The sequence below is a fragment of the Cryptomeria japonica genome, chromosome 10 (genome assembly GCF_030272615.1).
Source record: "Cryptomeria japonica chromosome 10, Sugi_1.0, whole genome shotgun sequence".
Classification (NCBI taxonomy): domain Eukaryota; kingdom Viridiplantae; phylum Streptophyta; class Pinopsida; order Cupressales; family Cupressaceae; genus Cryptomeria; species Cryptomeria japonica.
This window is the reverse complement of record NC_081414.1, coordinates 10,640,925-10,657,686: the sequence shown is the minus strand read 5'-3', so window position 1 is coordinate 10,657,686 and position 16,762 is coordinate 10,640,925. Positions and strand designations below refer to the sequence as shown.

The 16,762-nt window shown below is 35.4% G+C and overlaps 1 protein-coding gene across 1 annotated transcript; it reads right to left on the bottom strand.

Moving 5' to 3' along the window:
• Window positions 1-1,358: 1,358 nt before the first annotated feature.
• LOC131069376 (NADH dehydrogenase [ubiquinone] iron-sulfur protein 6, mitochondrial) lies at window positions 1,359-16,351 on the bottom strand. Its single transcript, XM_058004758.1, has 3 exons — window positions 16,054-16,351; window positions 1,893-1,977; window positions 1,359-1,752 (listed from the first exon to the last, which is right to left on the bottom strand). The coding sequence occupies exons 1-3, from the start codon at window positions 16,165-16,167 to the stop codon at window positions 1,643-1,645; spliced, it is 309 nt and encodes a 102-aa protein (XP_057860741.1). The 5' UTR covers window positions 16,168-16,351; the 3' UTR covers window positions 1,359-1,642.
• Between the last annotated feature and the right edge of the window lie 411 nt (window positions 16,352-16,762).

The window sequence follows — 16,762 nt, the reverse complement described above, 5'->3', positions numbered from 1 at the left end:
AAGAGGAGGCCAAAAGAATCCCCAGGCACAACAGGCTCCTCCAAATACGTAGCATCCGTAGGGGCCACCACAGAAGAGTGGCATTATTTGCCACGGGCTGTCACCGTAACAAAGTCTGGAGGAGGATCAACAAGCGGAGGGGCTTGGCCCCCACCCTCCACAAACATCATGTACAAAAGGAATTCAAAATTCAAACAAGTTGCAACACGGGAAAGTTGCAAAACTTTTTATATATTGTTGAGGAGTTCTATCACTTATGTAGTTGTTTTTACCAACTTTGTCACAAGTTGCTCAATAAATGCAGAAACTATTTGATAATATTGACATTTTTTAAAATAAGTCAATAACTAAATAGTTAAGAAAGAAATTTTTCAAGTCCATTTAAAAAAGATTAATTCAAGATTTATCTTTTCCTTAAGATTAATGAAATGGGAATTTCACACTATAATAATCTTATTGTATAAGATTCTGCAGGTAATTTAGATGTGATGTGAAGTACTTATTAAACCCTACAATAACTTTAAGGGCTTAGAGATGCTTTCCCATAATGCACTCAACTTACTCTAGTCGAAAATTCAAATTCGTGACTAATATAAAAATTGTGTGAAATCATGAAGCTCTGCAACCTTAGAGGGAAATTGTACAATATCAAAACACTTTATTTAGCCTAAGACAATAGGTCTTTTTAAAACGGTCAAGAGAGATGTAAGACCCACATAGAAGCTAGCCTCCAAAGCATTTTTATTATTTAAATACCTTGCCTAGGTTGTTTGATAGCCACGGCAAGAAGGGCCCCAATACCAAATTTTCAATACATGCCTCCAATTGAAATCAACAAAATATGGAACATTTAAAACTCGGTTAAAAAATTCTTTTCATGAAAAGCTATTTTCACTACATTTGTTTCACAAATGTGTTCCTTCACATTATTGAGGGAGCATCAACCATCTGAATTTTTAACCAACACAATCTCGAAGCTAAGAACCCCAACTTACCAGGAGGCCCCATTAGTAAAAATCATTCAAATTTTCAAGAGCAAATTTTAAGCATGAGATGCTTTGAAGACATTTTTAGTGTCGCAACCTCTTTTGTATGTGTATGTGTGGCTACTTTAAAATCAATCATGATTTGAAAAGGCATCATAGACCTTAAACCATGATGAGAATTTTGAAATGGTATTCACAAATGGTTGTTCTTGCCTTACATGCTCATGTTTTTAACAATCCAATAAAGCACCACCTATTTGTCATAATTATAATAGTGCAAAAAAATTAACGCCCCATATGCAATCACATTCTTAGTGGATATTTTTTTTGTTTTAAAAAGATGACAAAATGAAACAGCCATTACAGAAGGCAAAAGAAAAATAGTTGTTATGAATCAGAGACATCATAAATTCAATCACAAGGAGGATATGTAAGAAATGTTGGGTCAAGTACCAGGTGCCTTGTGATCTGCTCTTCACAAATTTTTAAACTATTTTGCTGCAAATGGTCAAAAACAATAATATTAAAAGACAAATGGTACAGATTTATTTGTTTTGCAAAGCTATTACCAGCTCAGGTTCCATTGAGTTTAACCACTAAAATTGCATACTACTGTCCACAATTCCTTCAGCTACTGAATAGTAAATATGCTTTGCTCAGTGGTGATCCTTTTGGACATAACGGAGGCCACAATACTTGCATACATTTGGCTGAGGTAAATCCAAACAAATAAACTCGATTGGATGGCCAAGTGCAGGATTTCTATCTGCCAAAATGAACAGAGTCGAATTTGTTAATGATTTACAGGCATTGCTTCCTTATAGGTATGTACATGTGTGAATATGCCCATTAAATAACATTCAAGCCCTTTCACAAAATAAGAGAATAAGTTACAGCTAGGTTTACCTCCTTCACATGCCACAATCCGCCCCTCAACCTTTATTGGAGGAACTTCATTGATCAGCTCCATTGGGGACTTTTTGTCAATTGTCTGCAAGAATCATCAAAATACATGATCATAGACCTGGGTCATTCTTTGGAATAAATTGAATAAAGCCATCAACTTCAGTAAACTAATTTTATATCTGAGTACTAAATCTGAAATTAAGCCTCTGGACACTACTTGAACAGAGAATGCAGGTATGTTAAATTTCTAAACAGTAAGATAATGCCCAAGAAATTCTTTATGACATGATAGTCAAAAATGTCGTCCAATTTCCAGCATAAGCAGTGGCTTTGATTTGAAATGCATCCTAGTTAAAACAGAAAACCTTGAAGTTTACAACTTTGGACACTATCTTCTTTCCGTTTATGCAAAGAAGATATAATTATTATAAAGTACACAACGTCTTTACAATGTGCTACTGATATGGCTATAACAAAGAGCATCGTATAATTATGCAAGAGTTTATGTAACTGTTCTACAAACAACAGATCTATCTTTTCTCTTTCTCATTACCGGAAAAATAATATTTTACATATCCCATTTACCTTCTAGCATGTAACTTTGAAATTAAAGTAAACAAGCAGATGAATTAAGCTTCAAAGAGAGAAGAAAAAAGAACCTCATCAGAAAAGAGAACGCCAACATATAGTCTTAGATCCATGTCATTACAATTTATACATCAAATAGCGAGTATGTAATGTCCCCTTTTGGGAAGACACTAAATCTCGCCCAATATACTTGTAGAATTATTGCAGTTATGTATATTCAGTCTGCTGTAGTAATTTGGACAGATTCAATTAGACGTTGTTTTGCTCTTTAAATGCACAGGTCTACTATTTATATCAATCTGATCTGCTACCTATACTCAGATATATATGTGTGTATGAGAATCCTTTCCATTTCATCAGGTCTGATTCTCTGGTTATTGATTTAATCTCTTTGATAAATGTTCATATCATTCCTCCAGATTTTCTTATAATTATGATTTAGGTCTGCTCCTAAATCTGCTTTTAACACTTCAGATATTTTGTTCTATTCCATGGATCCTACCTTCTCAAATGAAAACTTCTCCACTTTATATCCTCCAATGTCAGGGAGAGTCGCACCTCTTCTTAATGGCCACAACCTTTCACAATTACCACCCTTCGAGAGGGTCACAACCTTTCATCATTGCTGCCCCTTTGAAAGAGTCAATTCCTTATCTTCCCATAAAGGCTTCCTTAATTCCATTTGCTCCCTTCTGTCTTCCTTTTTCCCCCTTTTTTTTTCCAAATGAAGTTCTCTACTCTCCCTTTTATATCTCATGTTTGAGGGAGTCGCAACTTTTCATTTCATGTCTTTTGACCATTCATTAAACTTAACTAAATTTTAATTATATTAATTTTTATATTTATTCTTTTATATTTTAATTTATTATTATTATTTATTAATAAATCCTATTTCAGCAAAGGGACATTAAAGTCTGCCCTTCCCAAAATTGCTTGTCCTCGAGCAATGTAGGTTTCTAAGAACTGAATAAATTAACCCTTGGAGATTCATATTTCTTTAATTTGGTTGACCCAACGCTTGCACCAAGTATAGATATCTCTTTGTGTTAAAGCTTGGGTGATCTTAACATGTATTGAGATGAGGATTTGAAGCATGACACACATGTATGACCTCAAATGCAGCGTATATCTTTCTAGTTATTCACATATCTAATACATACCAAGTATGAAACAAACACGGAGCATACACATAAAAACACGAAGTATACTTATGAATATACACAAACACGGAGCATACACATGAATATATGCAGTCATGGAGTATACAAGCAAATACACATGTTGTTAGATCCTTCTCTTTTTTTTTCCTTGAGCCAGAAAGTGGGCCTAACCCCAATCTTTCTTCAGAAAGTGGGCCTAGCCCCAATCTTTCTGCTCCTATTCAATTTTGAGCTAAAAAGTGGGCCTAACCCCAATCCTTCTACTCCCAATCCATTCTGAGCTAAAAAGTGGGCCTAACCCCAATCCTTCTACTCCCAATCCATTTCAAGTCAGAAAATGGGCCTAACCCCAATCCTTCTGCTTCTAATCCATTTCGAGATAGAAAGTGGGCCTAAGGGCCTAACCCCAATCTTTCTGCTCCTATTCCAATTTATGCCAGAAAGTGGGCCTAAACCCAATCCTTCTGCTCCCAATCCATTATGAGCTAGAAAGTGGGCCTAACCCTAATCCTTCTACTCCCAATCCATTTCCAGTCAGAAAGTGGGCCTAACCCCAATCCTTCTACTTCTAATCCATTTCGAGTCAGAAAGTGGGCCTAACCCCAATCCTTCTACTTCTAATCCATTTCGAGTCAAAAAGTGGGTCTAACCCCAATCCTTCTAATCCATTTCAAGTCAGAAAGTGGGCCTAGCCCCAATCTTTCTGCTCTTGTATGCTCATTGATGTGTCGTAAACTTTCTCCAGTACGCTTCAAATATTTGCTTAATATGTCCCATAGATCTTGAAGATGTAAGGGTGCCATAATTACTAGATTGGCTCCTCCACAAAGCTCCATTTGTTTATTGTCTTTTCTTCTCTTGCTTGGATGTTTTTAAGATCTTCCTCATCGTGCCTTGTTTCTTCCTTGGAATTCCTTTTGTTTCACCGTTGAACATTACCTCTATATTACGTAATTGGCTTTCTTCCTTTCTCTTTTGATAGCCCCTAAAGTTCGTTGACTTAATTGCATTAACTAATTTCCCTCAAGCTGGTAGGAACATACTCTGATACCACTTGTAATGTCCCATTTTGGGAAGACACTAAATCTAGCCCAATATACTTGTAGATATATTCAGTCTGCTGTAGTAATTTGGACAGATTCAATTAGACGTTGTTTTTCTCTTTAAATGCACAGGTCTACTATTTATATCAATCTAATCTGCTACCTGTACTCAGATATATATGTGTGTATGAGAACCCTTTCTGTTTCATCAAGTCTGAATCTCTGGTTATTGATTTAAAATTTTAATGTTTCCTCTTCTTTTCCTTCAATGCCTGTTTTATTACTGTTTGCAGATTTGTATTTGTGTTTTGATCTCTTTGATAAATGTTCATATCATTCTTCCAGATTTTCTTATAATTATGATTTAGATCTTCTCCTTCTCTCTTCCTCCCCCCCGCCTTTTTTTCCAAATAAAGTTCTCTCCTCTCCCTTTTATATCTCATGTTTGAGAGACAACTTTTCATTTCATGCCTTTTGACCATTCATTAAACTTAAATAAATTTTAATTATATTATTTTTTATATTTTAATCTATTATTATTATTTATTAATAAATCCTATTTCAGCAAGAGGACATTACAGAGTAGCAGTAAAAATTGCATTTTTGAATGCAGTTTTCTGTTCAACAATGTCAAACCCTAAGGCAGACAAGGAAGATGATAAAGCAGGAAAGCATGTATTGGGATATGGGTCTGCAGAGCACGTTTGGTGCACAGTAATGCCTGCTCAAAAGAGGACAAGTAATGGGTCTCTCACTGATTGGCTTGAAAGAGCCTGTGGCCCGGGAGACAACCTCCAAGGAGGCCTAAGAGTCATCTAAAGATCTGGCAGGGGACAAGGGTATTAATCAGCATAAGGTTAATATGCAGTTGAATATGCAAGAGTGTGGTGGTGCTCTGGTGGGAAGCAAACAAATTGTTCCTTTTATAGAACCACCTCTTATCATGTCCTAAGAGAACAAGGTTTTCTTTGAGGAGGAAAAGCTAGGTAACTGTGGATTGACCTGTAAGTTTATTCCTTTTGGCCTGATTTTGTGGATCTGCATGATAGGTGTACTAGGTCCTGGAGTATGCATATTCAAAACACTGTTGGTATCTTCCCCTGTGCTCAAGGATTTTTTGTATTACTATTTGGGATGGAAGAAGATCGTTCTTGTATTCTACCTAAAGGGCCGTGACACTAGGAAAAGCATGTGCTGCTGATTAAGCCTTGGTTTCCAGAATTTATTCCCATGACGGAATCCTTTTGTGCATAGCAAGTTTGGTGTCTATCAAATTTTCCTTTGTAGTACTGGGTAGATGCAAGTTTCATGGAATAGGCAATAAGTTGGTACATTTTTGTCCTTACATCTTGAAACTGATGGGCTTGAACACTCTATATCTGCCAGAATCTAAGTTGAGTTAGATATTGGCATATTGCTAAAAGGTTGCCTCTTGGAATGGAATGTCCCCATTTGGGATTTGCCTTAATTTAGTCCTGAGACAACCATTCAGACTTAAGTGAGAACTAGAATTTAAAATTTACCCAAACTGATGACATTTCATTATTAATTTACTTTTAAGAATAGTTCAAAGGATAGAACTTATCTTCCCAATTAAAGCTATCATTTCTCTTCTTCCATATTTGCATATATCTTCCTTGTCTCTTCTTCATACAAAAATGCTTTATAAATGACCGTCTTGTAATGCTCTGTACAAACTGACGCAACCTCTTCCAATCTATTCCTTTTAGATATGCCTTTATGAATATTCAGATGTATATTCTGATATCACTTACAGTGATACGCTATTGTCCCTGATCTGAAGTTATGTTCTTGCAACAATAGATAATGTGGCTGTTTCTGATATATCTGTAGAAGATTGCAACAATGTGGTGCCCTCTCTGATTTAGATCTTATTCTGTATGCAATCAACCATGCCAAAGGCAATTTTCTCAATGAAGAGCAGATCCATATGGGATAATAAAAAGATAAATTCCAAATTTATGATGAATAAAGAGATTGTGAATGCCCTCTTATACCATGCACTTAGGATGAGAAGTCACGTGGATAAGACATGTCTCATGTCTCTTTGTGATTGCCTGCCTTCCTAACACATACTAATCGTACTACTTTATAATCGCATCCTTTCGTTATTATTAATCTCCAAACTAGTGACCGATGATAATTGGGTTATCATCGTATCTCTTCATTGAGATTAGTCTCTGATTTGTACCCGTTGATGATTAGTTGACATCGTGTAACTAAATCATAATCATTAATAAATTATCTAGTCATCGATGTTTATTCTTGCCTTAGCCAATCTCATTATAATTGCTTACATCTGATTAGACAGGTGAATATTATAATGATGATTTATACGGTTTGTTTATAATTCATAATAATATCAGTTAAATATGTTTGATTGGCGATAGATTTAAGGATATTAATCCTTAGTTGATGCTAACGGTCATTACTCCCTTAATTGTTTCACTCCAAGAATTATACAGATTGGTCTATTGTGAGGGGACAATCTCCGACACCAGTAGTATCTTTGATTTAATAATTAACTTTATTTATTGTTTAGGATGATTGCTATTCAATTATATATTGTTTTTATTGAATTGTTTTTCTGAATTTATTTATTATTATATTTGCTTTCTAATTACTTTGTTATTTTGTCAGTAATATAATATTGTAAAATTTATATTATTATTTCATACATATGAAATTAATATTAATATTTAGTAAATATAAATTATATATTAAATCTTGTTTATTATTATTATCATTAAGATTTTATTTAGTGTGTATATATATATAAATCAGTCAAAAGTTCGATGACCCAGGTGAATGGCAATGTTGGGGCAGCAGTTTTGTTTTCTGATGCACATATCTTGAAGGTTCCAATGTATCCTGCTGATATAGTTACCCCACCTCCTCCTGGTTCCCCAAGCTTTGACGATGTCAACCGGGGTATGTATGCAGTGGCGAACAGTAAAAGCTATAGATATTTCTATGATGGAGTCTATCGGTAATAAAAAGAGTTGTCATTTTGTCAGCATTAAAAGGAGAAATCAGTTGCCAAAGATAGAAAGCCAAGTAAAATCCTTTGTCAATATAGAATTCAAAATGTAGAATGGAAAGATACTTTGTACCTTATAGAAGAACAGGGTGGAGGAGATTACATTTCTGAAACCATTCTATATTCTATCAATGAGTCCCTCTCTCCTTTGCTTGCATCCTCAATAGAGGAGAAACAGGAACTAAAGGTTGGCACAAAGTCCAAAACCTTAGAAAATCTCATAAAATGTCTACTAGTGACAAATCAGGGCATAAGGTTCTTGATTCTCATAATAAAAAAGAATAAATATCACATATGTGCTCTGTTTAATATAGATAGTTCATGCTTTTCTGTAGCTGTTTCTAGCACTTTGAGTTGGCTGAGGGCCCCTTGAATAGAACCCTTCTAAATTTCAACTAAAAAATTTTTACATGACATCAAAGAAAATCCATAAAGAAATTTTTTTAAGTATTAGAATATCAAGAACTCTTTTATTGATCAAAGAATGGTAACCTCAACAGAAATTGAATTTGGTGTTCCACTATTAAACAAATTTGTCACTACAGATTTCAATGTGACTCAACCAACGGGCAATGACAAACGTTCCAACAATTTGATAAACTGTTACTGGCTAACCACTTTCCTTTATGTTTGAGAGGGCTAGCTCCTTCATATGATGGTTTTTTTAAAAGTTTTTGTGTACTTTTAACTTGAAAGTATATAAAGGAAAAGAGAAAAATAAAAGGAAAATGATTTACTAAAACCCTAGCAGTAGACACAATACCAACTTGGATTTTGTGAACTTATTTAAAACTAACAAAAATTAATAACAAAAACATAAACAACATTCTATAGATTTGTATGATGGATTTCACCACAATATATGTTTAGATATGCTACAATTATGAAAGAAGGATAACAAATCTCAACACACAAAGGAATAGGTTGCTTCAGCATAATCAAACCAAGACACCAAGATGTGATTGTGTTTCATTACATTAATTACACGGTTTATAAATGTTTCAATAGACAACCAATGGTTTCCACAAAGACAAAAGAGAGTACAAATTTGACATACGAAAAAATTAGTAATTGCTCACAAGTACATTCAAGTACATTCAAAACATACAATCCAAATGCTCTCTTTATTATCTTTGAGTTATTATACAACTTTGAAAACCCTCTTGAAGAGCACTCAATTATACTAAGAGGGGGGAGGGGTGAATCAGTGTAACAACAATCTTTTACTTTTTCAACTTAACAATCACTATATCATCAATTTCACAATATCAATAACAAGAACACAAAATGAACACATGATTTATGTGGAAACCCTTATGGATGAAAAGCACAGCAAAATATTGCTTGTCTCTTACAAATTTCGTAGGCACCAACCCACATGAGACACCAATCCCCTCTTGATGATTTGTAGGCACCAACCCACTAGAAACACCAATGCCCACCACTAAGCACCAACTTGGCAAGAGACACCAATCTCTTTTGATACGAGGCACCAAACTCAATCACAACAAAGTCTTTGTCTTCCTCAAAAACTGTTGTAACCAATTCATTCAAATCTTCCTGGCAAAGTTGCATGGACACAGATACGGATACGGTATCGGATACGGATACAACCATTTTTTAAGACCCCCAATATGGATACGGCTGGATATGTCATTCATAAAAAAAAACATACACATATTTAACACAATTTTTAAAGTTATTTGAGGAGATTTTCATTACTTCAAAACCAATATAGACACAAAATTGCAACATAAATAATGATAAGTTGATTTAACATTTTACAATATGAAAAAATAGTAGAGTTGCATTGGAAGATAACCCAAAAAATGGGTCACTGAAATAGAAAAACATTTCATTTGTCTTTCTCATTTGGTGTAGGTTTTGTTAATAACTTAATACCAATTTTTATTTTTTTTAAATGCATGAATGAAGTTTTTTAAAATTAAATTTAGGAAGATTTATGTCAAATTTTTTAAAAATCAAATCACACAGTATCTAGCATGGTTGGAAATCAAGGTTTTTTGAGCCCACATGGGTACAATATTCGATGTGTATTCGGGCTGTATCGGATACATATCCGTTTCGGAAACGGAAACAGATATGGGGATACACGTGCCCAGGGAGGGAGAAAGGAGTTTCTGGCTACTCTGGTTCCTTGAAATCTGATATTAATCAATTTGAAAGGTCTACTAAAATTTTGCCTTAAATCACCTTCAGAATCTGCTATAAATCCTTCATCATAAGATCTTCATACATCTGCCCATAAGGTTATCAAAAATCTGCCCATAGAGTCTTCACAAAGCCTTCATAAATCTGCTCTATTCTCCTTAAATCTACTCAAATATACTCTCCAATATGCTTCATAACTTTTCTCCAAAATCTGCTCTTAGGTATGCTCCAAATCCGCTACAAATCACCTCCAAAAATCTGCTGTTAGACTGCTCTTAAGTCTGCTCCAAATCTGCTCTAAATCTAAAAGATATTTCATTAAATTGCTTGATGTCTTTACCTCAACTTCATCTTTTATTTATACACCAATCATGCCTTTTCACCCAAGAGGTTGACCTCAAATGAAAATAATAATTTTAATTTTTCACCAAGGAGGTCGGGCAGCTTTTACACAAATAAATTTATTTATATTCTCCAAGTATTTATTTTAACAAGGAGGTCAGCCAGCTTTTGCACATAAAAAAAAATATTTAATTATTAATACATAGGTAGGCCAACCCTTAAAATTCAAGTATTTATCCTTGAAACTCAATAAATATTTTCTAATTAAACCTCCTTTTGTTGAGACATGGACCAGCTAGGACTCGAACCTAGGACCTTCCATACACTGCTGGAGTGCTCTACCACTGAACTACTGGCTCCTCTTGGACCAGTCCATCGTCGGTTCGGGTGTGGCTTATTTCCAACACCAACACCCCCCCTTAAGCCACACCTCTCGTGTGCTTGGGGATCCTAGCCTAGACCTGGCTCCGATACCATGTTGAGACATGGACCAGCTAAAACTCAAACCTAGGACCTTCCATACGTTGCTGGAGTGCTCTACCACTGAGCTACTGGCCCCTCTTAGACCAATCCATCGTCGGTCCGGGTGTGGCTTATTTCCAACACCAACACCTTTGACATCAATAATAAATCGTTTTGACACATTCCCCTTTGACATCAATGACAACAATATTTCCAACAATGATACCAATTGAAGGCAACATCTATCCAGCACCCAGATTGTACCATTGACCAAATTTAATAATTAAGCAACGTCTATCCAACACCTAGATTGTACCATTGACCAAATTTAATAATTAATTGAAAAATTAACAGTTGTTATATTTTAATTATTAATTAATTAAAAAACACGGTCAATGGTACAATCTGGGTGCTGCATAGACAAAGGCCCAATTGTAGAGCTCCCAATTATACTAAGAGGGGGCAGTGAATCAGTATAATACAATTCTTTATTTTTTCCAACTTAATGCCATAAGCATATCAATTGCACAACATAAGATGCAACAATTATACAACACAAAGAAAACACGAGATTTATGAAGAAACCCTTATGGGAGAAAACCACATTAAAACATTGCTATATATACAATCTAACAATTTTCATAGATGTCAATCCACAAGAGACACCAATCTCCTCAATTCGTAGGCACCAACCCCCACAACTAAGCACCAACTCAGCAAGAGATTTGTAATGTCCCCTTGTTGAACTAGGATTTATTAATAAATAATAATAATAAATTAAAATATAAAAGAATTAAAAAAAATTTAATATAATTAAAATTTAGTTGAGTTTAATGAATGGTCAAAAGGCATGAAATGAAAAGTTGTGACTCCCTCAAACATGAGATATAAAAGGGAGAGGAGAACTTCATTTGGGGAGAAAAGGGGATGAAGGAAGAAAGAAAGGAGCAAAAGAATTAAGGAAGCATTTATGGGAAGAAGATAAGGAAGTGAATCTTTCAAAGGGGCAGTAATGATGAAGGTTTGTGGCTCTTTCGAAGAGTGGTAATTGTGAAAGGTTGTAACCATTATAAAGAGGTGTGACTCTCCCTCACATTGGAGGATATAAAGGGGAGAAGGTTTCATTTGAGAAGGAAGGATCCATGGAATAGAACAAAATAGCTGTAGCATTAAAAGCAGATTTAGGAGCATACCTAAATCGGAATTATAAGAAAATCTGGAAGAATGATATAAACATTTATCAAAGAGATCAGAACGCAAATACAAATCTGCATACAATAATCAAGCAGGCATTGAAGCAAAAGAAGAGGAAACATTGAATCAATAACCAGAGAATCAGACCTGATGGAATAGAAAGGATTCTCATACACACACATATATATTTGAGTATAGGCAGCAGATCAGATTGATATAAACAGAAGACCTGTGCATTTACAAGGTGCTTGGGCAAAAATATAGAAATATACCAATAGGGAACATTACAAGTGGTATCAGAGCGTGATCCTGCAAGCCTGCAGGGTAAGGAGAAATCGATTATGCATTCTAATCAATGAGAAGGGATATATTAACTCAGTCCAAAAATATGGCAACAGCTAAATGGCAATGGTAAGACAATATGATGGCAATTCTAATCAATGAGAAGGGATATATTAACTCAGTCCAAAAATATGGCAACAGCTAAATGGCAATGGTAAGACAATATGACAGATTGTTGAACATATGTGTATTGTGTGCAAAGAAGACAATCAAGTATATAATATATACACCAGATTAAGAGAGAATATTATATGAAGATCTAAGGTGAAGTATATGAAGAGTTTGTAACAGACTTTATAAAAGAGATTGTGGATACTTTATGACAGTCTTATGATCAAAGTATATAAGACTCTACAACAGATTTGTGGAAGACTTATAGCAGATTTGTGGAAGAGATTTATTGTGAATTGTGGAATAATGATTACCCCAAGGGATCGAACGGGTCATAGTTGGACGTTCCTACCTCTTGTGGGCCAAGTAATGAATTGATTACCCCAAGGGATGGAACTGGTCATAGTTGGACGTTCCTGCCTCTTGTGGGCCAAGTGATGAATTGATTATCCCAAGGGATAGAACTGGTCATAGTTGGACATTCCTGCCTCTCGTGGGCCAAGCGATGAATTGGTTACCCCAAAGGATGGATCTGGTCAAAGTTGGGCATTCCTGCCTCTTGTGGGCAAAGTGATGAATTGATTACCCCAAGGGATGGAACTGGTCATAGTTGGACGTTCCTGCCACTTGTGGTCCAAGTGATGAATTGATTACCCCAAGGGACGGAACTGGTCATAGTTGGACATTCCTGCCACTTGTGGGCCAAGTGATGAATTGATTACCCCAAGGGACGGAACTGGTCATAGTTGGACATTCCTACCTCTTGTGGGCCAAGTGATGAATTGATTACTACAAGGGATGAAACTGATCATAGTTGGACATTCCTGCTACATGTGGGATGTGAGGCGAGCATTGTGTCTTCTTCCAATTCATGAAACGCCTGTTCACCAACTTGGCCTTCAAGAAAATGTGATTCAACTGCATCTGCTAAGCATCATTTCCTTCCACGAACCTATAATAATATATTCCATCATTACAATAAAATACAATGACATCTCCATACTTAAGTTGTTGATTGACAGAATTGTGCACACCATCTAAAGACATCTTCATATGCCTTTCCATAGTCCACAACAAAGATGATGTCATTTATTGTAATGTTTAACTTGTCACACCCTCAACAATCTCTTCTTTCTCCCAACAAATATCAAGACAATGCAGGTATTTTACTTAATCAACGATTAGAAATATTAAATCTTCAAATTTTCTCTGCATCCCAAGTTATAACAAAATACACACAAAGAAAACAAGCATGTTAAAACAAAAACATATCTTCATTTTGAATCCGTAAGGTCATATGCATTCCCAATGGGAAATAAATAAGTAAACTAGGGCAAAAACCTCTATATATTCTAAATGTTACACAAGAAGGAATGGCACGGTGCTAAGGAATCCATAATCATTCAGAAAATATAATCTTCCTCCATCATTGACTTCTTGCACAAACTGGATATCTCTTGAGTTGGCTGAATCTGCACCATACAAACTTAAGGCATAGGTAACAAGAGATGTGGGATATGCTCATGGGCATACTAAGGTAATTTTTGAAATAAAGCACAGGAGAATATGAATAAGGTTATGGCTATATTACATTTAGATATAGTCGCCAGGAGACAAGGCTATGGGTACAAGTCTTTTGGTGACTATGGTAAAAAGCTTTGAGCACTTCATTAACTCTCTTCCCACATAAACAGATATGATGTATCATTGCTACTTGCTAACAGCAAAAGCAGTCATAGCAGAATAACGATATAATTTAAACTTATATTTTATTATTTTATCAAGATAAGTCCAAATATACAGAATCAAATTAACCAGACAAAAGAAACATTTGACTTCTTACAGCTCACATTCCTAAGGGCAGAGAAATGATTATGGATTCATCCATAATATCCTCCTGGATGAGACACAAATGTAGGAATTCAGTTTACTGAGTATCAGTAAATTTCAGACACAAAAGAACAAATGGCCAGAAGGGCTATATAATGGGAATGAATTTGGGCATGACTTATGTCCTTGAAGAACAAGTGGACAATAGGACTAAATAATGAATGAGATTCTAACAAATGTGTGTTGAAAAGGTGACCACAAAACAAAACACTACACTGTTTGATTCATATTTTCATAACTATTCCGTAGGGGTAGGGGTAGGGGGAGCCCCTACTATTCGACCACCAACCCTGCCAAAGTTGGCGTGTTACGTATAGAACTCGACGATCCACCCTACTATTCGCGAGCTGATCGATCTCAAGATCCGTCGATCTTACTCTTTATCCGGATAAAGATCCGTCGGTAAGCAGAGACGCCCCCCATAGCCTCCTCGACCCACCCCGTTGGGCAATCTCTATACGTCATACACCTAACTCCACCCCGCTTTAGAATAGTAGAGCTTATCCCACCCATGGGTTGGGTGGGGACAGCTCGGATCGGCAATGGGGGTGGGTGGGAGGCTATAGATTGGGGTAGGTGGGGGGCCTACTAAGGGAGAGCAACTCCGTACTTAAGTTACTTATCTCTCTCTCAATCTTATAATTCATGCTTGAGACCTAAATCTGAAAAATCTTTTGAGAATTTTTTATCATGATGATCCTGCTTATTTAACCCTCCAAATACTTCTACACAACTGAAAACTATTTTTTGCTTTGTCAAAACAACTGTAGCCGATACATAGGTCACTTCCAGTTTGCTACATATTTTTATCGTTTTGTAAGTTTGGAAACAATCACACCTGGCTTGTCATATTTAACAACAAACAGGAATTTAACCACCAATCTAAGAAAAACCATTTGGCTTCAAAAAAATGCTAATGGCTATCTATCTTGTCAAAATTGAAATAGAAGACTGCACCCAGCCTCCACCATCTGGATTATTTTAAAAGTATTTGCTGCTGCATTAATGACTTAAGCATGCCCACGAGAGTTTGAAAGCTGTTGATCATCGTTGCAATTACTCCACCTGGCCACTAGACTTGCCAAAGCAACTATCGAATCAAATACACTCTTTTGATTATGAGGTCTTGATGAGAAAGGGGCTGTTTCTAGCATTTTCACCAGGTTGTCTTATACATGGGTTACTATTTCCCAGAATAATGAAAAAAATCCAAAGAAGATTTTGCTGACACACATCAAACTTCTTAGTTTTATTTTATTCTCAATTTATTCATTTAGCCCAATTCCATCCAATTCTCCAACAATCCAAATATAGAAAATACGAAAGCCTGTTTTTCCCCCTATATTCTTTGCAACCAATCATTTCCCTAAAAACATAATTATCTCCAACAACTATCCCCATAATAAAAAAAATTCTGAAAGGTCATTCTCGAACAACTGATCGTATCTCATGTTTAATAGTGGCTTAATCAGGTCTGAATTGCATTCGGGTGGTCACAAGATCGAATCCCAAGGGTTCAACCCGCTATAAGATGATTTGGGGGTGAAGAGAATTGTTCATAGCGATCGCGAGATTGAATCCCAAGGGATCAACCCGCTGAGAAAATGAGTTGAGATAAAGAGAATTGTTCCGAGTAGTTGCCTAAATCAAACAAGGGACTCAAACTGCTGAACAAAATTTGTGGGCATATAGAAAATTGCAAATTTCAAAAGAAAAAGATAAAAAAAATTAAAAGATAAAAAAAATTAAAAAACACAAAAAATGAATTAAAACGAAGCAGTAGAGATCCAAGGTACCTGCATCCATTTGGCAGTGTGTTCGCTAAGGACGCTGAGCCTCCTTACATTGAAATTCATTTTTCCTTTGCTGAATAGTAGAGGAGAAAATAAAGCGGAGAGCTTTCCCGCCATGATCTTCCAGTAATTTCCACAACCCCTGTTATCGATGCTTAACTATTCCACAGAGAGAATATAGCAGAGCCCTGTAATATATAAAACTCTAATTAGGTGCGAAAACAAACCAAATGTCTGTAAATTAAATAAGGCGATCAAAATAAAACATTCTGCATGGACCAAATTGTGGAGTTTGTTGATGTTAATCGGAAGAGCTCTAAGTAGCAAATTATTGGAATATCAATTTTGGAATTTGTATTTAGTAAAGCAATAATATTGTTTACGTGAAAAATAGAGAAATAAATAATCTTCTTAATTTTTCAATATGTCATAAGTTTATTTCTAGGTTTAATGAATAAATGAATGAGTTTTAATGACGTTCACAAGATCATTAATTTTGATCAATAAGCCAGCAGTCTTGTGAAGGTTTTGCCTCTTCAAATATCTCTTTCGGACTAGATGTAATGTCCCCATTTTTCTAGCCTCTTATGAAGTTTTAGCCTTTTGGCTAAGTGGAGAAATAAGGATAAATTAATTAAATTAATTTCTTATAAAGTCATTAAAATAAATTAAAAATTAAAAAGTGACTTTATATTTAATTAATTTAATTAAA

Bases quoted from the DNA above. Each gene is read 5' to 3' on its own strand.
- LOC131069376 (XM_058004758.1), bottom strand. From the start codon at position 16,167: ATGGCGGGAAAGCTCTCCGCTTTATTTTCTCCTCTACTATTCAGCAAA. The intron at 1,978-16,053 runs GTACCTTGGATC...TGATTCTTGCAG, and splicing joins ACACTGCCAAATGGATGCAG to ACAATTGACAAAAAGTCCCC. The intron at 1,753-1,892 runs GTAAACCTAGCT...TCATTTTGGCAG, and splicing joins GATTGTGGCATGTGAAGGAG to ATAGAAATCCTGCACTTGGC.